Genomic DNA, 24,952 nt, shown 5'->3' with positions numbered 1-24,952 from the left:
TGGGAAGCAGGAAAGGCTCAGAAGCTTCCAGTAATCACTCTGTAACAAATGTTTATCTGGTCCCCCTCCTGCCTCTTCAGCCTTGTCTCATGCCTTGCTCCCCTTTGTACTCTTGTTTTTGGCAAGTTTTTGTTTTAAGTAAAAGGAGAATTTGATGGCCGTTGAACGTGAAAAATATAAATAGGGCCTATTTGATGGCAGTATCTGTTTGTACTACTCAGATGGTATCTAGGACCCCATTCTTTCTTATGTCTCATTTCTGGATTCTTCTGCATTGTCTTCCCTCATGGTCAGCAACATGGCTGCAGCTGTCTGAGCCTCACTCCCTTAGTACCCTCTGCCTCTTCCCCAGTTGACCATGTAAAACTTTGAAATTCACTCTATCTGAACTAATTTAGGTCATGCGCCCACCTCTGAACCTTGACTGTGATGTAGAGAAATACTGTGCACTGACAGACTTAGGCCTTGGGTCACTGTCTCTTCCCCTGATCCCCTTTGTACTCTTTACTACTGTACTTGGCCTTCTTTCAGTTTCTTTCTGTCACAGAGCCTTTGCACATGTTGTTCACCGCAGGGAAGGCTGATCTTTCTCTATTTTGTCTAATGATGTCTGCCTCATGCTTTAGCTCTCAGTTCAAGCTTGACTTTCCTAACTAGTTCAAACCGCCTATTGTATGTATACTTTCATGGCAGTATGTACTTCTCCTTGGTGATACTTTCTATTTGCAATTTCATATTTTATATCATTTGATTAATTTTTTCTTTCCCTGACTAGATTGTAAGTTCCATAAGGCAAAGACCATGCCTATTTTTTGCTCACCATAGTGCCTAGAATGTTACATCCCTGTTATGTGAATATTTGTTAAGTGAATGAAAGGATAATGGTGTTTGGCAGACAGTTAGCTCCAGAGGGAATAAAGCATGTAGCTCTCCTGGCTACAGTCTAGCGAGAGGGTCAGAGGAGGGACTAACCTAAAACATGTCCTTTTGCAATATTGTATAATAAGTATACAAATGCAATAGATATGTTATATACCTGAAGTCATTTTGAGAACTCAGTCCTGTTTTTACTAATCTGTAGGATATTTGCATTTTGTTTTTAAATGACAAAGCACTTTAAAAGTATATTTGAAGTTACTCATGAGTGGAGAAATACCCTTACCTGGGTAACAGGTAAGGAAGACAAAGCATTTTATTTTATTATTATCTATAATGTATTTTCATTCTCCATTTAAAAATGGTGCTAGAATGGGAAATAATACTATTACTGGAAAGATTATTTGAACATGAGGGCATAATTTTGCTGTGGCAAGAAATATTAACGTTATAATTTTGCATCTTTTCTTTAAGATCTATTCTAGTCGAGAACTTGAAGAAACATTAAATAAAATCAGGGAAATTTTGTCAGATGACAAACACGACTGGGATCAGCGTGCCAATGCAGTAAGTTTTTTACTTTTTATTTTCTTATCCCTCTCCTTTTTTTTTCAATGTTCTTTTTCAAAAACTTGGAAATTCAATAGTAGTACTATCTGGTATTTGCTTATGAAATAGAGAGTCTGATAGGTAACATTTCTTTCTGGAAAACACATTGAGATAATAGGCCTTTTCTTAGTTAGGGTCCATTTTTTTCTGTTTTGCTAATCAGGTGGAGCCTATCTCACCCATTTGTTAGTGTCTCCACATGTGCCACTTTTTGAGCTTCATTGATGCCCCAGGACCATGACTCTCCTTAGGGTTACATAGTTGTGGAGTAAAGGGAACCCTTCTGCACTGTTGGTGGGAATGTAAATTCGTAGGGATGGCATTATATCTGTAGATTGCTTTGGGTAGTATGGCCATATAACAGTATTAATTCTTCCAATCCAAGAGCATGAGATGATTTCTTTGAATCATCTTTAGTTTCCTTTATCAACGTGTTATGGTTCTCAGCATATAAGTCTTTCACCTCCTTGTTCAGGTTTATTCCTAGGTTTTTTGTTTTTTTTTTACGTGATTTATACAGGGAATTTTTTTTTTTTTTTTTTTTTTTTTACTTTTTCTTTCTGATAGTTTATTGTTAGTGTAAAGAAATGCAACAGATTTCTGTATGTTAATTTTGTATCCTGGTACCTTGCTGAATTTGTTTATCAGTTCTAATAGTTTTTGTGTGGGGTCTTTAGGGTTTTCTATATAAATTATCATGTCATCTGCATATAGTGACAATTTTCCTCTTCCCTTCCAGTTTGGATACCTTTAATTTCTTTTTTTGTCTGATTTCTGTGGCTAAGACTTCTAAGTTGAATAGAAGTGGTAGAGAGGCCATCCTTGTCCTGTTCCAGATTTTAGTGGGAAGGCTTTTAGCTTTTCACCATTGAGTATTGGGTTTGAGTTTGGCATAAACCATTGGCTGTGGGTTTGGCAAAAATAGCTTTTATTATGTTGAGATATGTTCCTTCTATACCCACTTTGATAAGAGTTTTTATCATGAATGGATGTTCAATTTTATTAAATGTTTTTTCTGCATCTGTTGAGATGATCATGTGGCTTTTGACCACATTGATTTGCGTATGTTGAACCATCCTGTGACCCTGGGATGAATCCAACCTGACCATGGTGTATGATCCTTTTTATGTGTTGTTGGATTCAGTTTGCTAGTATTTTGTTGAGGATTTTTGCATCTATATTCATGAAAGATATTGGCCTATAATTTTCTTTTTTGGTAGCGTCTTTGTCTGATTTTGGTATCAGGGCGATGGTGGCTTCATAAAATGATTTTGGGAGTATTCCCTCCTCTTCAGTCTTTTGAAAGAGTTTGAGAAGGATTGGTATAAGTTCTTTTTTGTACGTTTGGTAGAATTCCCCAGTGAAGCCATCCAGTCCTGGCCTTTGTTTGCAGGGAGTTTTTTTTATTGCAGATTCTATTTCACTCCTAGCAGTTGGACTGTTCAAATTATCTATTTATTCTTGATTCAGTTTTGGTGGGCTGTATGTTTCTAGAAACTTGGATGGACTTGTTTTTATATTTTGTGCTGTTTTAACAATATTGCAATAAACATCCTTGCACATATTTATAACAATGGTGTTTTTATTTTTGTAGCTTAAATTTTTAAAAGTAGATTGGTGGGTAAAGAGTAGATGCAATTTTATTTTAGTAAACATTGCCAAAATATTTTGAACAAAGGTATTGGTCATCCACGATCTTAACAGTAAGAGCTATTACTGGGTGCTATTGAGTCTTTTTAACTTTTGCCAATCTAATGAAGGCAAATGATGTGTCTTTGTTGTAATTTGCATTTGCTTATCACTGGTAAGGTTGAACACATTTTCTTATATTTATTTTGCCCAATTTAATATTTGGTTGTCTTTTGTACTTATATATTGCAGATAATTTTTTCCTACCATATTGTAATTTTTTTTAGTTGTTTAGATGCCTTCTGATTTCTCTTCTGCTTATGATAGTTTGCCTACCTTATATACCCTAAGATTGTATAACTATTCTTTCAGATGTTTTTCTAACATCCACAGTGTTTTATTTTTATGTTTTCCATCCTTAATTCATCTTTAAAGATATCTTTAAAAATTTAGAAAACCACAGAATTTAATATGAAGTTATACATAATAATGGGTATGATAGGTAAACTTTTAGCTTGTATGTGTGAGCACAGATGTACACCTGAGTGTATCTCAATTGACTGATTAATTTTATTAGGTATACATGATGTTTATATGGAAAACATTTGGCAATCCTATTCTTAAAGGTTTAGAAATAGGGAGAAAGAGCTATTTGTGTCACAAAGTAAGTGTGATAATGTTAAAATATTGGAGATGGTGATGACTTAATGGTTGATCCTTTTGATTTTTTACTTTTGCATATGGATGAATATAGTTTCCAAATTTGGTTCTTTTAAAAATAGGCTTCTTAGTAGATAGTGGTAATGGTTGCCCAACATTTTGAATGTACTTATTGCCACCAAGTTGTATACTTTAAAATGGTTAAAATGGTAAATTTTATTTTAATGTGTATTTTGTGACAATTTTGAAAAGACTCCCTTAAAACTTTAAAATTTACTTACCTACTCATACATTACATGTCTATTATGCATATAATTAAATCTATAATGTTCTTTTCCAGAAAGCTTTTTTGTTTGTTTGCATGTTTATTTATAAGATACATTTAATGCTGTTAAAATGTCTGAATATAATTATGAAATATAATGAAAAATTTTTAAATTTTGTTCCAATAGTGAAGTTTAGGTAGCTTTTTTTTGCACTGCCACTTTTTAATGTCAGTAATGAAAATTCTCTTTATTTCAGCTTAAGAAAATTCGATCATTGCTTGTTGCTGGAGCTGCACAATATGATGGCTTTTTCCAACATTTACGCTTGTTGGATGGAGCACTTAAACTTTCAGCTAAGGATCTTAGATCCCAGGTGGTTAGAGAAGCTTGCATTACTGTGGCGTAAGCATATTCTTTTTTGTGATAAGTATTTTTTATGAATGAATTTTGTACTCATTGATTCAGTGATTATTCAGTAAAGCACTAGCAGGATAACCCCAAAAAAGCATATATATGTTCCAAACATCATATATATAAGGATTAAATTTGTGTGATTAAAAAAAAAAATCTTTCTTAATAGCACTTTATACCAACCTTAAAATATGTTTATATGTCTAAAGTCTACTGGTGGATTTTTGGTCACTAACTCTGTGAGTATAAGAAGAAAGTGAATGGGTCTGAGAACTGGCTATATGTAACTTTCTCTTTGCTAATTTGGATATTAAGCTTTTTATTTCTGATATTTTAGCAGTTGTCTTGGAATTATAACGTGCATCATTAACTTATCAAAGTCTAAACCTATTTTGTATGTTTATATTTTTCTAAAATTTAAGGATGGTAGAACACAAACTCCTTTTACCACTTCTCCCGACCAGAATACTTTGTTGTGTATGTTGTTGTATTACTTTGAAGAGAGGGAACACAAAGATGCCTACTATTAATATTTATAATCTGGATTGTATTAGATGTCCTAGTCAAAACAGAATAAACAAACAAATAAAAAACCCCTCAGGAAATAAAAACTATGAGGATTGCAAGAAAAGGAACAAAACTGCCCTTATTAACAAATGATATAACTATCCATGCAGAAAATGATAAGAATTGATAGATAAATTATTATAATTAAGGGAATATATAGCAAGATTGCTAGATACAAGTCAATATACCAAAATAATTGAATATCTCTTGATAGCAAAACAAAACAAAAATCCACAAATTGTAACCTTCAAAAATAGTCCGTGATAGGAATTCTGCTTCTTGCCATGATGCAACAACTGGTACAGGATTAGCCCTCTTGCAGAAAACTGGAGAAAATATGTAAGACAACTGTGTACAGATGATGGACAGCAGGCAGAGCAGGAGTGTAATTCTTGAAACAAACAAATCAGTTGAACAGTATGATCAGCACAGTTTTGACCTGGATGCATTTTCTGGACCGTAGAGAGGGAGGGAGAACCCAGGCAGAGCAAGGCAGTCTCACTGAGTTGAAGAAGAAACAGATTGGAGGTTCTGAAAGCTGAAGTGGCTAAAATTTGCAGTGCAGAACGCTGGAGAGGAGAGATATACAGAAAAAGAGCTATAGAAATCTGCATAGGGGATCCCATGAGTCTAGTTGAATACTAATCTGTGCATGTGAAAGGTACAACTCCCTGAGGACTGGAAAGAACTGCTGGAAGCTATAAGATAAACAACAATTCCCAGAGTTCACCTGGGCCGGGAGAGGTTCAAGTTCTGACGAGCCAGACTGGAGAAACGTTGAACACCCAGGGCATTCAGTAGAGACCCCAGAAAGGCTGTTGTATAGGAATAGGACTGTTCAGGCTACTCTGGAGGCTGAGTACTCTGCAGTACTCTCAGGCCACCCCTCCCAGTAAGCTTATAAAGATCAAGCTGATTTCAAAGTACATCACTGGCCTACCAGAACAAAACTCTTACACTCTTTAAAGGAAGACAGCAACATCCGGGCACAGGTGGCACCTCTCTGCTTCTGATTTGAGTTTCACATTGGAAAACTGAAGGTATAACTGAACACTAGTAAGTCAGTCTGAGTCTGAGTACCTCTTTGAACCAGGAACCTGAAATTCTGGAGCTAACTGTACCCCAACCATGTATTTTAAATAAGATATAAGTGTATAGAAATTAAATAATTCCACAAACATTGTCAGAACTGTAATTACAGCATTCTTCCTAAGTGTTTTAACCAAAATCATATTAAATTAATTAGCCTGGATTAGTTGTTTAACTACAAATTTGGAAAGAGAAGACAGATGTCCTTAGAGTCACCCAACTAATCAATGTATGGTAGAGTTCTATTTTCAATCAAGAATTCTGAAATCCTACACCGAAGATGTCAGGGAGTACTTGTGACCGAAATATTAATATTTCTCATTAATAGAAATAGAGGAGTACTGGGACTTCCTTGGTGGCGCAGTGGTTAAAAATCCACCTGCGAATGCAGGGGACACGGGTTTGATCACTGGTCCGGGTAGATCCCACATGCTGCAGAGCAGCTAAGCCCATGCACCACAACTACTGAGCCTGTGCTCTAGAGCCTGCGAGCCACAACTACTGAGCCTGCATGCCACAACTACTGAGCCTGCATGCCACAACTGCTGAAGCCCATGCGCCTAGAGCCCGTGCTCCACAACAAAAGAAGCCACCGCAATGAGAAGCCCGCACATGCAATGAAGAGTAGCCCCCGCTCACCACAACTAGAGAAAGCCCGCATGCAGCAACGAAGACCCAACACAGCCAAAAATAAAATTAAAAAAAAAAAAAAAGAAAGAAATAGAGGAGTACTGATTTGGGAAAGATTTTACTTATTTGTCAAATATGTTGAATTTAAGATTGATATTGGGACATCAGAGTGGAAATATCCAATGGATAAAGACTAAAGTTCAGGACAGTCAGAGCTGAGTGTTTTACCTGTCATGTTAATGGTTAAATTCTGAGATCAGATGACTTCTCCATTGCAAAGAGTTGCTTAAAATGCCAAATTTCAACTTTGCACTAGACAGTAAAAGGACGGGGAAAAGAAGGAAGTAGGTAGTATCTGCACTTGCCTTTCTTTCTTTTGTTTTTCTGCCATTGGAACTGGTTAAAATAAAAATTTTGTTAATTCAGTAAAAGAATATTTTAAAATTGTATGGTCCTACCTATATTTAATGTTAAACTATTTTTTTAAAAAACATTTTTCTGTCTTCCTTTATAGCCATCTTTCAACAGTTTTGGGAAACAAGTTTGATCATGGAGCTGAAGCCATTGTACCTACACTTTTTAATCTCGTCCCCAATAGTGCAAAAGTCATGGCAACTTCTGGATGTGCAGCAATCAGATTCATAATTCGGGTAAGTTCTTTTCTTTTCCTTTCTTTTCTTTTGTTCTCTTTTCTTTTTTCTATCTTTCTCTCTGTGTGTTTGTCCACCTCTCTGTCTGTATGTCTCTTTCTCAGTGTACTTAAATAAATCATTGGTATTTTTTTAAACCCGAAAGGAAAATTACTTTTGAATTATTTTTCTGATAATAGAAGTAATACACAGTTATTATTGAACATTTAAATAGTACAGAGGATTACAAAGTAAACATGCTTGCATACAGAATATAATAGACATAATATTCATGTACGTGTGTGAGTGTGTGTGTGTGTGTGTGTGTGTGTATAACCACGTTATGGGTGGTAGCAGGCAAATGTAAAACAATAAAAAAGTTAGAGACAGTGGTAAGAGATGACAGACAAATTCTTAATATTTCTCATCATCCACATCTTGAAGGTGCCCAAAAGAACAGAGTTAAAAAAAATAAATCTTCCACACCTGAATTCTGCTCTTCTGCAACTAACCACTCTAGCCATTCAGTATGTACTTTTCCAAAGTTCTGTTCTTGCCTATACAAACTATATTTACTACAAAATGTAAATGTAGCATTTATATTTTACATATATGTAAAAATAATGTTTTTTTACACTTTAAACTTCATGTACTTGGGCAGCTTCCCTTGTCCATACATATAATTCTTTTTAATGTCTAAATCAGTTCTCTATTAAAGAACATAATATTAAATTGTCCTCACCATTCTTCTCCCTGAGGTTTATGAAGTTCTTTCTCTCCACCCTTTACCAACATTGTGCATTATTAGTATCTTAAAGGTTTTAAAAATTTAATAATTGAAATATTATTTCATATTCTACTTTGCATTTCTTGGATTATTAGAGACATTAGGTTTTTTTTTTTTCCTTTAATAGTTTTTCTTTGGATTGCCAGTTTATACTTTGTGCATTTTTTTCCTCACTTATATCTAAGGCCTTTTTTATACGTTATAAGGACAGTCAGCCCTCCTTATCCATGGGTTCTGCATCTGTGGATTCAACCAACCTCAGATCAAAAATATTTGGGGGGAAAAAAATCCCAGAGAGTTCCAAAAAGCAAAACTTGAATTTGCCTCCTGCTGGCATCTATTTATATAACATTTACAGTAATTACAACTATTTACTTATCATTTACATTGTATTAACTATAATAAGTAATCTAGAGATGACTTAAAGTATACAGGAGGATGTGTGTAGGTTTTATGCAAATACTGCACCATTTTATATAAGGGACTTGAGCATCCACAGATTTGGGGATCCTCCCAGGGTCTTGGAACCACCCCTGTGGACACTGATGGATGACTGTAAATTCTATGTTGCAAATATTTTCTGCCAGTTTGTCAATTCTTCAAATATTGTTTAAGTTATCATTTGTTATATATAGAAATTTGAAATTTTTTTGCTTTGAGACAATGCTCCTTTTGTGGTTTTTGTTATAGTTAAAACAACCTTCCTCATTTCTCAATTATAAAAATATTCAATTGTTTAAAACTTTCATGATTTTGTTTCTTAGGTTTAGATCTAACTCAGTTTTATTTCTGTGTGAAATACAGGTATCTAACTTCATTTTCCCCCAAATACAAAGCTATTTGACCCAGTGGCATGTAGTGAATTACAGTTCAGTCTTTTCTTAAAATACCACTGTTTTCATGTAGTAAATTTCCATAAATATATGGGTCTGTTTTTTAAATGCCTTTTCAGTTTCTGTGATCAGTTTGTCCTCTCCTGTTAAGTGATGTTTTTTTCTAATACTGCTGTACCAGAAGGTTTTTTCAGCAATTAAATCCAGTGCCTATGAAGAAATCTATGAATCTATCTACGGAAATGTTCGCTTCTTTCTGTTTTAATATTTTTGTAAGCTTCACTAAATCTGGCACCTTCATAACAGTGTTCAAAAATAGTGGAGATTATTGAAATCTTTGTTTTATCCCTGAGTTTAACGGGAGTACTTTAAATATGATGTCTGGGATAACTTTCTCAATACTTTACATTAGGTTATGAGAACTTCCTCCTATTTCTCATTTGCTAAATTTTGGTCAACAATAGATGTGGAATCTTGTCAAATATCCCTTTAATATCTTTAGAAATGGTTCTCTTTTCGTTTATCCATTGTACATTCATGAGCTAAATTCTGCTTGGCCATTGTACCTTATGATGCTGCTAGATGCAGTTGGCTAATTAAGATTTTGGTATTTACTTAATATGTCTTGTAGAATTTTCTGTAATTTTTCTGTTTAACATATTTTGTTATTAGGGTTTGCTGACTCGAAGTTATCCAGTAACATTTCTAGTGGTTTAGACTGGGCGTTCTTGCATCTCTTTTTGAAGTATTCTTGGTTATTTGTGTTTTCTCAGAATATCTATTTCATATAGATTTTAAGACTCTTTGGCATGAGGTTGTATACTGTTAATTTAAAAAAAAGTTTCTTCCACTGTGGTTATATTGCCATTTTTTCTTATTATATTATTATATGTTCTTTTTAAAAAAAAAACAACACTTGCTAGAGGTATTGTTATGGATTTTTTTATAAGCTTCAAGTTTGTTTTATTGGTACCAATGGGGTTCTTTAATTTTTTCTAGTTCTTTAGTTTCTACATTTGTGTTTCTTAATTCCTTTCTTTGACTTGCTGTGGCTTACCTCTTTTTTTCCCCCCTAGATTTTTGTGGTATATCCTTAGATAATGTCATAGTTTTTGTTGTTTAATATTATAACGCTTTCTTATTATAATGTTTTCTTCTGAGTTTGGCATTAGCAGCATCCAGTGATTTAGATTTATCACATTCTCTTTATAATTCTCAATCATTTGTAATTTCCATTTCAACTTTCTCTTTGAATTACATAAGGATATTGTTTGCATTTTCAGATGGTTCTTTTGTTCTTATCATTTTGTAATCTCATGATATTCTGATCATACAATTTGGTTGTACAATTTCTTCTTCATTGAATCACCTGAATTTTGTTAGTATCCTAATACATCATAAATTTAGATAGATAGTCTTTTAGTATTTGCAAAATATGGAATTCATTTATAGGGTACTTTATTCATTACTAAATCTAGTTTGTTTATTATTCAAATTCTTCATGGTCTCATTTTTTAAAAAGCTGCTTTATCTGGCAAATTCTGAATCTAGTTTTTATCAACTTTATTTTCCTAACAACTCTTGCTTAATGTACTTTATGTATGGTGAAAGTTTTTGACTACTACCATCTTGAAATAGTATTTTTTCTTTCCTATCTTTTCTGTTTTATGTTCATTGTATTTGCTCCTTACCTGTTTCATTATTTTCTTGGAAGTTTCTTACTCATTGTCAGTGTCAGGAATAAAACCTCTGTTTTACTTCCCCAGCCTTTTAAAAAGTATACATTTTATCTTATTCATGTCATTTTTTTCCCTTAACTATTAAATTAAATTGAGTCAAAGACATTTTCATTTTCAGCAATTGAAATTAATTGCTTTTTTTTTTTTTTTTTTTTTTTTGCTGCCTTTATTCCTGCCCAATCTTTATTAGGAAACTCTTCCCATTTAAAATTTTTGTTTGATTTTAGTGTGTTCTCAATTTTCATATATGTTTATCTTTGCGTATTTCGAAATGGCTTTTCTTTGCCCTTATACAGGAACTCAAAAACTGGACTTTAGGTTCACATTTCTTTTCCCTCAGAATTATGTCCTTTTCACTCAATTGTTTTCTTAACTTTTTATTGTTTCTATAATAAGTTAGATATCATTTGATTTTTTAATTTAAAACAAAACACCACCTTAGGAAGCTTTATAGAAGAGTCTCTGTGTCAGGAGTTCCCTCACGGCAGGCCTTGGAGTAGATCATCTTTCATTAGTGCTTTCTTTACATAGTGGAGCCAGATTTCTGACTAAAATGAAGTTTCCTTAAATTTATGTTAGTTTTCATGGATCATTTATTTATTGCTTCTGTTTGTCATTTATCATTTCCTAAATATTTTTTTGTTTTCTGTCTTACAGCTGTATATGTTCTCAGGAAAAATTCCTTTAAATTCTACTTACTATCTTATGATCTCACTGAAAATACAAATCAGGTGTTTTGTTGTTGTTGTTTTACATTATTTCCTGTTTTCTATATTTTGTTTCCCAGGTTCTGACTTGGTGTTTGGTTGAATGCATCATCTGTAATTGTGAGGGTCACTTTTTATTTTCCTTTGGTATAGCTCCCCTGAATATGGTGTAACAATAGTTAGGTTAGTCTTTTGCCCCATCCCTGCCACTGTGTTGGATGTGGGTTAATCAGTCAGCAGTAGGGTTTTGAGGAGGTTATGAGAGAGGAGGAAGAAGGTAGGTGAGACCTCCTATGTAGTATGTTGTGGCTAGGGAGTCTCCTTGGGCTTTAACGCCACAGTAATGTTTGGGGATGGGTTCTTGTGGATGCTCTAAGGGAGCCGGGTCCACAGAGCCCTTCCACGCTGAATGTAACAGTTGAATAATATGCAGGTCAGCACTGTGTTGCATTATCCTCATTTGAACAACTTCAGGTCTGTGGGTGGTTTCCCTCTGTAGGAACTGAAAAAAGTTTTCCCTCTAATTTTGGTTGAGTTAGTTGTGGCACACGCTGATGTGCCATTCACGTTCTCCTTCACTGAAAGACTTGTTTCCCCAGGACTGGAAGCAATGTGGGCAGACAGTCTTCAGCTGCCAGCCTCTTCAAGGATGCCGCAGCTTGCAGAGAGCTGCCTTTCCCAAGGTCTTGCCCCTTCCTGGTTATGGCCCACGTCCAATAACTGATTGATGTGGAAGTATAGCGCTGTGGCTATCTTAGACCAATTTGAGACTACTCTGAAGGACCATTTTAGCTCCAGAGCTCCCCAAAGCTTCGGCTTTGGGCAAAGATGTCCTTGGGCCATATCACAGATTGATTTCTTCTTCTGCTCACTCCTGCTTCCTTCTCCTCCCTTCCACCAGTGTTGATCCCAAGAGCACTTCTTAATATCCTGAATGCTAAACTCCATCTCAGAGCCTGCCTCCTAGAGAACCCAACCCGTACCATTAGCTCAGAAGAAAAATAGGAGATTTAAAACATCAAATACGTATGCTTAGGTTACTATTTTATTCTTATGTCAATTATGAACTTTTTAGTGTTTGCTTCACTAAAGAAGAACATAAGAATTACTAATAGAAACCAGAAGATTGTATATACGGAACTTTACCTGAATTCTAGAGAGCTGTGGTTCAGCCAGGATGAAAGTTCAATTAAAATCACCATTTCAAAGTGCATTCCCAGTAGTTAATGTAGATTCACTCTGATAACCTGCTTTGATGACATAGCAGTTACTGTCTTCTCCAGCAGTAGCAGTACGTCAGAAAATAAGACCAGTACATGCCTGGTCCCTCTTAGTGCTCCATCCCCCCAAAGTACACTGTCCTAACAGTTCTCTGTAGTTATACAATTAACTTGTCTTTATTATTTAATATTACAATCACATCTGCCCTTCTGAAACTATATCATTACTATTACTTTAATTTGGGGAAACTTTTTGACTGGTCTTAATTTCTTTCAAAATCTGATTTTATGGTATTTTTGTTCTGTTGTAATATAGCTAAATACTTGAATGCAAGGCAAATAGAAGAAGAGATTATGTGAAGTACACAGTATTTTTCAACCTCTTCTAAAATATCTTTTTCAGCATACTCATGTACCCAGACTTATACCTTTAATAACAAGCAATTGCACATCAAAATCAGTTCCTGTAAGGAGGTAAGTTTTGAAAAAACTTAGTATAGCTTTATGTTGAATATTGCATTATGTTTAATTCTTAGTTGGGTGCAAAAATTAGTTGTCATCAATTTCTTGCCTTCTAGAAACATTATTAAAATTTTTTAATCTTATGTCATATAAGGGAAAAAGGAACAAAGTGCTTGTTATGACTATGCACATTTCTCAGTTTTATCCTATTAAGGTTTGGTTTATTTGGGCCACTAGTTGTTTGGTTTTCAGAGAGTATGGAGTCTAGAGTTAGCCCTTACCTAGAGTCCTACAACTGTGACTGATTGTCCTACCTCAGGCACTTATTTTAACTGCCCTGAACCTCAGTGTCTTCGTATGTTAGTGGGGCTAATAATGTGGACCCCATGGAGTTGTGAGGGTTAAATGAGAAACACAATGGTAGAATTGAACATAGTGTTTGGCACAGAGTATGCAGCCATAACACGTCAGTCTGTCAGTATCTCTCTCTCTCGTTATGGTTTCTACAATCTTTAATATCATCACTATCTCCATGAATAATAAAGACAGCAAAAACAAGATTTGTGCATTGGATATTTAAGAAAATTGTAAAGAACTCTTTCCCCTTTTTTGTTTGATAAATATGTTTATTTAAGTACTTTGAATGTTAGGAAAAATAAGACATCATTATTACCTGTAAGTGATTTGGAGTTTTGGGACAGTTGTTTAATTACCTCTCTCTTATGTCAAGGGTCGGCAAACAACAGCCCACTGGTCAAATCTGTCCAACAGTCTAGTTTTGTATGGCCTACAAGCTAAGACTGTTTTTTATGTTTTTGAAGGGTAGTTAAAAAGGGGGAAAGAAAAATATATAAAATAGAGACTACGTGGTTCTCAAAGTTTAAAATATTTACTGCCTAAAATATTTACTATCTGGCCCTTTACAGAAAAGGTTTACCAATCTCTGTCATACACTGAAGAAAATGGTAATTGGAGAAATAGGAATGTGACAGAGAAGAGGAAGTCAGGAAATGCATCAGAAAATTACCTTGAAAATGGGGAGCAATTCAATACCTGTAAGGGAGGAGTGGGATATAATGTACGCAGAGATGGAAAGCTATGCTGTGTGCTGCAGAGCCATCGGACAGGCCACTGAGGCCAGAACACATGATAAATGGGAGGATTCAGTAGGAAAAGAGGCTGACTGAGGGGAAGAAGGGGATAGGTTGAAGTCAAAGTATAGAGGGCTTTGAATGTCAGGAAGAGAAATTTTGATATTGTTCCATTAGCAGTTTTTGGTGAGGAGGTAATGTCATCCATCCTAGTTTTTATTTCAGCTATGAACAGCAATTTAAAAGGGACAATGAGAAGCACTGGTTTAATTAAGTAGGACTTCTTACAGCTCATGTAAGAGAGGCAGGGTCCGAACTAGAGCTGTATTTATGATAATTGATTGAAGGAGGTTTTATTCAATAAATTAAGGAGATTTCAGATATAGAAATGAGTCTTGATAATTGGATATGGATGAGGAAGGTGATGTCAAGTGCTTCAGACTGTGATCTCTAGAGTCAGAATGCCAGGGTTTAAGGCCGTGCTCTATCACTTTGGGCAAATTAATTTAACCTCCATGTTTCTCTTTTTTCTAATCTGTATCATATGGGCTCCAAGAGTAGAATTGAGAGGGTAAGAATTAAATTTGTTGTTTTGTATCAGTATGTAGTGTTTGAGTTGACACTCACTGCCTGTGTAGAGATGTCTGTGAGCTGGTTGACACTGACTTAATGGCTGAATTGAAGAACCAGTGCTGGAGATAAAGGACTAGGTGTGAGAAGTACAGCTGATAGAGCTAAGGGTACAGGTGATACTGCCCAAGAAAAGACTATAAAAGGGAAGTGGGCTGAGATCAGCACTAACCAGGTGAACACCTATGTAAGGGTAGGTGGAGGGAAAGTGTTAATAAAGGAGGAAAAACAGGGCAGAGCTGTGTCGTCAGATGCCAAGAAAGAACAAAAGCTCAAGAATGAGACAGTTGAAGAAGTTGAGAACCAGAAGGCTAAGGAGAAAACACCAAATACTTGATTAAGATTCATTTACATATATATTTAAGGGAACAAATGTAGAAATGGAAGATCCGTCGCAGCTTTCTTGGTCACCATTGTATGTCTTCAGTTTCTAGTACGCAGTAGGTGTTTGGTAAATATCTTTTAAATTAAGTTAAATTGTATATTTGACAAACATTTTAAGTTAAAATTATGGGGAACCCTTAAGGTCTTTTTGAACTATTAAGCATAGGAATAGTTGGAGCCTTAAATAAGTTAAGTGGGACTTCCCTGGTGGCACAGTGGTTAAGAATCTGCCTGCCAATGCAGGGGACACGGGTTCGAGCCCTCGTCCGGGAAGATCCCACATGCCACGGAGCAACTAAGCCCGTGCGCCACAACTACTGAGCCTGCACTCTAGAACCCGTGAACCACAACTACTGAGCCCGTGAGCCACAACTATGGAAGCCTGTGTGCCTAGAGCCCGTGCTCCGCAACAAGAGAAGACACTGCAATGAGAAGCCCATGCACTGCAATGAAGAGTAGCCCCCGCTTGCCGCAACTAGAGAAAGACCGCGCCCAGCAGCAAAGACCCAACGCAGCCAAAACTAAATAAATAAAGAAATTTATTTTTTTAATTAATTAATTAAGTATTTGACAGTAAAGATATCTAAAAACATGTCTTATGCTTTAATTTAGGGGGCAAAGTAGAATATTATAGAAGAAAGTGTTAATTAACATTTAGTTATAAATTAATATAACTTAGTATAATGTTATGACATTTAGTTATAATTAACTTTTATTTTTCAGGCGTTCATTTGAATTTTTAGATTTGTTGTTACAGGAGTGGCAGACTCATTCATTGGAAAGGTATGCGTTGACTATTCCTCTCCCACCACCCTCCCCTCCCCATTGTCACCGGTTCTTTAGAAATTGATGTGACTGGTTTTGCATTATTTCTCATTTTGCTTTGAAAGTTATTAGCACTGATTTTCCCTTAAAGCTGTGGTGCTGCTCTTATTCATTACAGCTATGATTTTCTTCTTTGTGGGGTGAGTGAGGGTCTCTTAGTAAATGGGTTATATAAGGTGTTCCAGGTTAAATTGGGCAAATATTTTAAAACGTATTTCTAGTCACGTGAGATAGGTTTCCTGAGGTGCAATTAATCAAGTAATGAATGATTTAAGATAGAAGAAAGGCACTTCCTTTCAGAGGAAAGAGATTAAAAAAGTGAAAGAGGAATTTCCTGGTGGTCCAGTGGTTAGGACTTGGCGCTTTCACTGCCAGGGTCCGGGTTCGATCCCTGGTCAGGGAACTAAGATCCTGCAAGCCTCGCTGCGCGGCCATTAAAAAAAAGGTGAGAGAGATTTGTTGGAAAGTTTTTCCACACCAGTTGTCAGGTGTCATTGGTCAAGTATACACTGGGCAGCGTCTAGTGAAGCTCTGAGATGAACAAGAGGAAAATGTTGGTCACTGGCTATGTGCATGGCTGTATTTCTCATTAATTTCAAGTTTGAAGCTTGGGATATACATGCATTTATGTTGAACACGTTGCTGATTTTCCATTCTCATGGAAATCATTAAATCTATTCATATCCCATTTCTAAAAAATAGAATTTGTTGTTTACTGCAGGCATGACAAATTTTCTTTAAGTTCTTTTGTGGCAGCTGCTATTCAGTTTGGTTAGATTATAACTGATTGTACTATTAGCAAATAATTTTATACATTGGTAAATTAGTGAGAAACCACACAAAAGGTTTTTTTAAATTCATCTAAAAATAATTATGTCCAGGTTTATAATTTTTGACTTGTCAGAAGGAAACCATACATGAATGAAACGTATGGGATGGATTATTAGGAAATCTTGCAATCTTAGATTTATTATTGTGTACTAATTATCTTTTTATCTCCCTTGCCCCTTTGTGATTGATGCATAATGTATAGGCAGTATCATTTATGGTGAAATACATAGTTTTACGCATGAATCTGAAGGTGTTTTATTTTATAGACATGCAGCCGTCTTGGTTGAAACTATTAAGAAGGGAATTCATGATGCTGATGCTGAGGCCAGAGTGGAGGCAAGAAAGTAAGTCTATAATGTATTTTTTGACAGTTTAAACATACTTTGGTCTTTTCTTTGACAGGAATTATATTGGGAGAATGAAAATATCATTCAAGTGTCCCAAGTATTCTATTTGATTAGCTCTTTAGTAAAATGGAGGTTGATTTTTCTCCATTAAATCTGTACTGGGTGTCTTAACAGTTCACGTAGCATTGTCATTTGTACATTCAACAGTATTCCTGTTCCATCATAACATACTCACTTTTCCTGTGAATAAAAATAACTAATTTATTGAACATTTAATATGTATCTGATACTGTGTAGGGCAGTAGGTATATGTTATTTTCTAATCCTTAAAATGATCCCACAAAGGTGCTATCTCCTTATATTGGCAACTGAAGTTTGGAGATTTGGGAGTTTACCCAAGGCCACACAGGCCATAAGGATTACAGCCAGCTTTTGAACTGAGATCTCCTTTTCTCAAAAGCTTGCCGTCTTTCTACCAAAACTTGTTAAATATAGAAAGTATTCTACTTGGCACATTGTGGGTGTATTAAAAACCTATGGGGGACTTCCCTGGTGGCACAGTGGTTAAGAATCCACCTGCCAACGCAGGGGACACAGGTTCGATCCCTGGTCCAGGAAGATCCCACGTGCTGAGCAGCAGCTAAGCCCGTGTGCCACAACTACTGAGCCTGAGCTCTAGAGCCCACGAGCCACAACTACTGAAGCCCACACGCCTAGAGCCCTGCTCTGCAACAAGAGAAGCCACTGCGAGGAGAAGCCTGCGCACCGCAATGAAGAGTAGCTCCCGCTTGCCGCAACTAGAGAAAGCCTGTGTGCAGCAATGAAGACCCAACGCAGCCAAAAATAAATTAAAAAAAAAAAAAAAAAAACCTATGGGCTTAAAAACCTTTGTTCTTCTTGAATGTACACATTTTACGGTTAATGTCTAATAATGCAAAGTTGTTACTTTTTGTTGTTTGTTCATTTGTTTTACAGGACTTACATGGGTCTTAGAAACCACTTTCCTGGTGAAGCTGAATCACTGTATAATTCCCTTGAGCCATCTTATCAGAAGAGTCTTCAAACTTACTTAAAGAGTTCTGGCAGTGTAGCATCTCTTCCACAATCAGACAGGTCCTCATCTAGCTCACAAGAAAGTCTCAAGTAAGGTCATATAAATGATAATTACTGATTTCTTTGTCTCTCCAGCTCCACAAAGTTCCTTAAGTTGGATGGTTGAATATCTGATTGCTTTCACTTGAAGCCTTTTTGAAAGAATGATGACTGAATGTGCTTATTTTCTTTGGTCTGTTTTCTCAGGGGTTGGATTACATACTTGTATAACTTCTCGTTAGGTAAAGAGTATAGGGATTCAAATTTTGTTTGAATATGTTCAAACATATTTTGTTAGAATATGTTCACGTCTGTGAAAAAGATTGGAAAGCATTAATTTGTATACTTTTCTTAATACCTGGAAAATAGTCAATATAGTAAGTAGCCCATTTCTAGGGCACTGTAGTGGAAGAGTTATAACGGAGATTCAGAAGTCATCTTCAGAACTCTTACACAGCACTGTGACTGGTAAAAACTCCACTGCTTTCTTTCCTCGCCTCTTGCACGGTTTAAGATTTCAGCAGATCCCTCAAGGAGGCAAAATTATCTAGTATCTGACTCACTTCTCTGTAACTCCACTCATCATTATGTTGGCTACCTCAAACCCTTGCTGCCTTGGCTTACCCCTATTTTCTGTTTCTCTAGCCCTATGAGACTGCTAAGATCCCTAGCAGTGGCCACAAGTATCTGAAGATTTCCCCAGGGAAGAGCAGCTCACAGAATGTCAGTTTACCTCCCTGTAATTCCTATCTCTTTAGGACCTTAACCCCACAAAGATTGCTGTTTGCCTTTGCAGCTCTCTGGTACAGAACTGGGACTTGGAAGCAGCTAGGGCACAAAATTCAAGGAAGCACTCACAGGGTCTTGTGAGTACTGTACAAAATAAAAGTTCAGTGACTTACATGTTTTCGGAGTAAAAGCAGATATGATTTGATTTTAAAAAACAATTCTTGTAGCAATAATTACCTATTTAAACTTCTCTTTAAATTTGTGATAAATCCTTCACCTCAAATGAGCTTTGTTGCTTTTTTTCCCTTTACTTTGATTTACTATACTCAAACTTTAAAGTGTATATGAATTACCTGAAGATCATGTTAAAATGCAGAATCTGATTCAGTAAATCTGGGATGGGACCTGAGATTTTGCATTTTTTACATACTCCTGGGTGATGTCAATGCTTTTTGTCTATGGACCATACTTTGAATAGCAAGGATCTAAACAAGATATTTTCTTACTCTAGTAGAACATCTTTAAACATAAACAAACAACTTTAAAATCTGTGGACTTGAAGTGGTCTGCCTCAACCTATTAGAGTCACAATTTTAGGGGACAATTATAAAAATAATATAATACTGGGTTTAATAACCAACTACCAAATTTACCATTTGATAATAATAACTTAAAGAATGTTTTTCAACACTCTGTCATTAACCTCTCTTCCCCTTACCTTTAAAATTTGTAGACAGGGAATTCCCTGGCGGTCCAGTGGTTAGGACTCCATGCTCTCACTGCCGAGGGCCTGGGTTCAATCCCTGGTCAGGGAACTAAAACTCCCACAAGCCACACAGCGTGGCAGATAGATAGATAGATACATAGATAGATATACTTTCCAGACTCTCTCACATACTTAGATATTTATTTATGGGCTTCAGAGTACCATAGTAATTAAAGATAAATAATCCAAAAAGATATTAAAGGAGGCAGTGGATTCTTTGAGTTGATTCTAGGTGTTTTGCTTTCTAATCATACATGTTATCCTCAACAGTAGTCCTTAGCTTTGTTTCTGTTGCCCCATGCAGTAATACTTAATAGAACTGCTATAGATGGTGTTATACCTACAGGGTAACTGCACGAGTTACCAACGGCCACAACCATTATGACTTCGGTGAGACAGGCCTTGGTTACACTGAATTCCCTGTGTACTAGCAATAATACTACCTTTCTCTCCTTCTAAGTAAAATATATCAGAATAGAAGTGTTGGAGAGTGCTATTATTGAGTTCCCTGTGGTAGTGTGTGCTGAAGACCAGAGTGGACAACAGCAACCTGGTCCCTGTTTCTGTAGAGCTTACAGTCTTTATTCAATGCTAGTTATTTCATTTTTGCTTCACAGCTAACTTAGATACCATTGATATATGACAACAACTGTTCTGAAGTGATTTGTAAAAGGAAAATTGAAATCAGAAATACGTCTCAACTCTTCGGAAAACTCAATGGTATTTCATTAATTTTTGTCAGAGGAGTGATAAATTATGTCGTCTTACTAAAAGTATTTCTTTTTACCTTGCAGCCGCCCTTTTTCTTCCAAATGGTCTACAGCAAACCCATCAACTGTTGCTGGAAGAGGTAAATTGCTTTTTTAACTAAGAGTCATAGCATATTTTACTTAATAGAGTAAAAGTGACTTTATAAATAAAGTAAAAGTTACTATGTAAAAAGATATTCTCACTCTGGGTCACATCAAGGGTTGAAAAGTTTAAAACACAAAGTTACACTTTAAAAGTTTTAAAAGCACATTAGAACAGCTTTAAAGCTAAACAGTTAAAAGCAGTAGCTTTTAAACTGTTTTAATATGACCCACAGTGAGAAAATCATTTTACATAGTAAATACCACACCTAATACTGTACCTGTGTTTGTATACCATATACATATACTACATGTCATATATACAATGTAGTGTATATAATTATATACATACAATATACATATGCTGTGTAGTATATTGTATATAAATATACATATATAGTATAATCCAAAGTTCCAGGAAGCCTGCTTACCCTTACTTGTGATGCATTCTCTTTTCTACTGTGTTTCATTTCTTTAAAATGCTGTCATGACCCATTTAGTTGATTTCACAGCCTATTAATGGGTCATAACTCAGAGTTTATAAAACTCCTCATTAAAACTGAAAAACTAAAGACCAGAAATTTAATGACTTAATTGGCATTACCTAAGAGTGGCAGAACCTGCATTATTTTCTGAATTATTCTATTCCCAGGCTAGTTCTACTTGCATTATTCTTATAGTTAAAAAATAGCCCCGCCGTCATCTATTTATCTGGTAACAGTGCTTCATTTTCATGAATCAGTCATAAACATCATCCTTTCATCTATAAAACAGTCCTATGAACTTTACAAAGTATAGTTATTTTTCCCATTTTATGAAAGGGGAAAATGAGGCAGAGAAATATTGCGAAAATTGTCTAAGAAGAATTAGTTGTGACAGCATTGAAACTGAGGCATTCTAATTTTAAAATACTCTAAAGTACTTTCTAGTATCCATTTGGCCACTACTTCCTTTTTGACCATTTGTCATCATGGATTATCTCATGGTGATTTCAAGTTTATATAATTTTTGTGCCGTTTGCAGTGATTGAAATAATATAGGTTACCTTTCCTTTGTTTTTCATAGTATCAGCAGGCAGCAGCAAAGCCAGTTCCCTTCCAGGAAGCCTACAGCGTTCACGAAGTGATATTGATGTGAATGCTGCTGCTGGTGCCAAGGCACATCATGCTGCTGGGCAGGCTGTACGAAGTGGGCGGTTAGGTGCAGGTGCCCTGAATCCAGGTTCCTACGCATCACTAGGTAAGACACCTAACTATGGGAAATTGTACGACATTTTCTCCCTGGTCTCAGGGAAGCAGTAAATCATCATCAATTTCAGTGATTGATGATGGTAATATCTTTATCATTTCTATTTCATTCTTGCTAGTTAAGGATAGTCCATATGTTTTATATGATTCTGTCCTTGCAGTGTAGTTCTGAGGTATCTGAAATACCGTGTTTCTACTTTTCCCCCTGTTGTCCTCCTAATCATCTTAATCAAAGGAACAATTCTTTATTCCATGATTTGCCTATAGAATTTTCAAAGTTCTGCACTACAGCCACATCCAACTGCTGGATACTAAGGGAGTTTGGTCTTGTACCCAGCTTCTCCATTCTCTTTCTCCTACTTCAGTTCCCTTACCAAGAAGTTAAAGCCTTTTGGAAATCTGGGAAAACTGCAAAGCTGAATCATAGTCAAAGCTTAAACATAAATAAAATACCTAGGAATAAACCCACCTAAGGAGACAAAAGACCTGTATGCAGAAAACTATAAGACACTGATGAAAGAAATTAAAGATGATACATACAGATGGAGAGATATACCATGTTCTTGGATTGGAAGAATCAACATTATGAAAATGACTATACTACCCAAAGCAATCTACAGATTCAGTGCAATCCCTATCAAACTACCAATGGCATTTTCCACAGAACTAGAACAAAAAATTTCACAATTTGCATGGAAACACAAAGGACCCCGAATAGCCAAAGCAATCTTGAGAAAGAAAAACGGAGCTGGAGGAATCAGGCTCCTGTACTTCAGAGTATACTACAAAGCTACAGTAATCAAGACACTATGGTCCTGGCACAAAAACAGAAATATAGATCAGTGGAACAGGATAAAAAGCCCAGAGATAAACCCACGCACATATGGTCACCTTATTTTTATATAAAGGAGGCAAGAATATACAATGGAGAAAAGACAGCCTCTTCAATAAGTGGTGCTGGGAAAACTGGACAGCTACATGTAAAAGAACAAAATTGGAACACTCCCTAACACCATACACAAAAATAAACTCAAAAATGGATTAAAGACCTAAATGTAGGCCAGACACTATAAAACTCTTAGAGGAAAACATAGGCAGAACACTCTATGACATCCATCACAGCAAGATCCTTTTTGACCCACCTCCTAGAGAAATGGAAATAAAAACAAAAATAAATCGGACCTAATGAAACTTAAAAGCTTTTGCACAGCAAAGGAAACCATAAAAAAGATGAAAAGACAACCCTCAGAATGGGAGAAAATATTTGCAAACGAAACAACTGACAAAGGATTTATCTCCAGAATATACAAGCAACTCATGCAGCTCAATATCAAAAAAACAACCCAATCCAAAAATGGGCAGAAGACCTAAATAGACATTTCTCCAAAGAAGATATACAGATTGCCAACAAACACATGAAAGAATGCTCAACATCACTAATCATTAGAGAAATGCAAATCAAAACTACAATGAGGTATCACCTCACACCGGTCAGAATGGCCATCATCAAAAAATCTACAAACAATAAATGCTGGAGAGGGTGTGGAGAAAAGGGAAGTGTCTTGCACTGTTGGTGGGAATGTAAATTGATACAGCCACTATGGAGAACAGTATGGAGGGTCCTTAAAAATCTAAAAATAGAACTATCATACGACCCAGCAATCCCACTACTGGGCATATACCCTGAGAAAACCATAATTCAAAAAGAGTCATGTGGGGCTTCCCTGGTGGCGCAGTGGTTGAGAATCTGCCTGCCAATGCAGGGGACACGGGTTCGAGCCCTGGTCTGGGAAGATCCCACATGCCGCGGAGCAAATGGGCCCGTGAGCCACAATTACTGAGCCTGCGCGTCTGGAGCCTGTGCTCTGCAACAAGAGAGGCCGCGATAGTGACAGGCCTGCGCACCGCGATGAAGAGTGGCCCCCTCTTGCCACAACTAGAGAAAGCCCTCGCACAGAAACAAAGATCCAACACAGCCATAAATAAATAAATAAATAAATAAAATTAAAAAAAAAAAAAAAGTCATGTACCACAGTGTTCATTGCAGCACTGTTTACAATAGCCAGGACATGGAAGCAACCTAAGTGTCCATCAACAGATGAATGGTTAAAGAAGATGTGGCACATATATACAATGGAATATTACTCAGCCATAAAAAGAAACGAAATTGAGTTATTTGTAGTGAGGTGGATGGACCTAGAGTCTGTCATACAGAGTGAAGTAAGTCGGAAAGAGAAAAACAAATACCATACGCTAACATATATATATGGAATCTAAAAAAAACATGGTCCTGGTGAACCTAGGGGCACGACAGGAATAAAGACAGAGATGTAGAGAATGGACTTGAGGACACAGGGAGGGGGAAGGGTAAGCCAGGACGTAGTAAGAGAATAACATTGACATATGTACACTACCAAATGTAAAATAGATAGCTAGTGGGAAGCAGCCACGTAGCGCAGGGAGATCAGCTCGGTGCTTTGCTACCACCTAGAGGGGTGGGATAAGGAGGGTGAGAGGGAGACGCAGGAGGGAGGGGATATGGGGATATACGTATGCATATAGCTGATTCACTTTGTTATACAGCAGAAACTAACACACCATTGTAAAGCAATTATACTCCAATAAAAATGTTAAAAAAAAGCTTAAACATATATTCCCAAAGCTATTCAGAGTTTGTTTTTTATATCCATCAACCTTAAAAGTTTGAAGTTGGTTATCCATATTATTTATCTCTGTTTTGTGCTTCATTTTTCTTTCTCTTGGGTAGTACTCATGGAACACTAGGCAGGCAGATCATTGGAACACAGTAGGAAGTGCAGAGATTCTAGGTGTGAATGTGGTACATAATAAAGGTGGCATAGCTGCATTCAATGAGGAAAGCATAAATTATACAGTAAATGGTGTTTAGACACATGGCTTACAATTTGGTACAAAATTAAGTTAGAACCATGTTTCATACCATATAAAAATTTATTCCAGATGACTAAGAAGTTGAACAAAAATATAAAGCATCTTGACAAAAACATAGTAGTTGAGTATTCATCT

At 36.1% G+C, this 24,952-nt stretch overlaps 1 protein-coding gene across 3 annotated transcripts in view; it reads left to right on the top strand.

The window, feature by feature from the left end:
* CLASP2 (cytoplasmic linker associated protein 2) overlaps window positions 1–24,952 on the top strand; it is a 174,615-nt gene that overhangs the window by 69,544 nt on the left and 80,119 nt on the right. For all 3 annotated transcript variants that reach the window (XM_061196474.1, XM_061196473.1, XM_061196475.1), the window contains exons 10-18: window positions 1,351–1,443; window positions 4,297–4,442; window positions 7,252–7,387; window positions 13,056–13,126; window positions 15,943–16,002; window positions 17,142–17,219; window positions 18,198–18,365; window positions 20,604–20,659; window positions 21,726–21,899. In XM_061196474.1, coding sequence (XP_061052457.1) covers window positions 1,351–1,443; window positions 4,297–4,442; window positions 7,252–7,387; window positions 13,056–13,126; window positions 15,943–16,002; window positions 17,142–17,219; window positions 18,198–18,365; window positions 20,604–20,659; window positions 21,726–21,899 — 982 coding nt within the window. The remainder of the gene's footprint in view (window positions 1–1,350; window positions 1,444–4,296; window positions 4,443–7,251; window positions 7,388–13,055; window positions 13,127–15,942; window positions 16,003–17,141; window positions 17,220–18,197; window positions 18,366–20,603; window positions 20,660–21,725; window positions 21,900–24,952) is intronic.

The sequence above is a fragment of the Eubalaena glacialis genome, chromosome 7 (assembly GCF_028564815.1).
Source record: "Eubalaena glacialis isolate mEubGla1 chromosome 7, mEubGla1.1.hap2.+ XY, whole genome shotgun sequence".
In the NCBI taxonomy this organism is placed as follows: Eukaryota; Metazoa; Chordata; class Mammalia; order Artiodactyla; family Balaenidae; genus Eubalaena; species Eubalaena glacialis.
The sequence above is the reverse complement of the archived record's forward strand: the minus strand, read 5'-3'. Positions and strand labels throughout refer to the sequence as shown.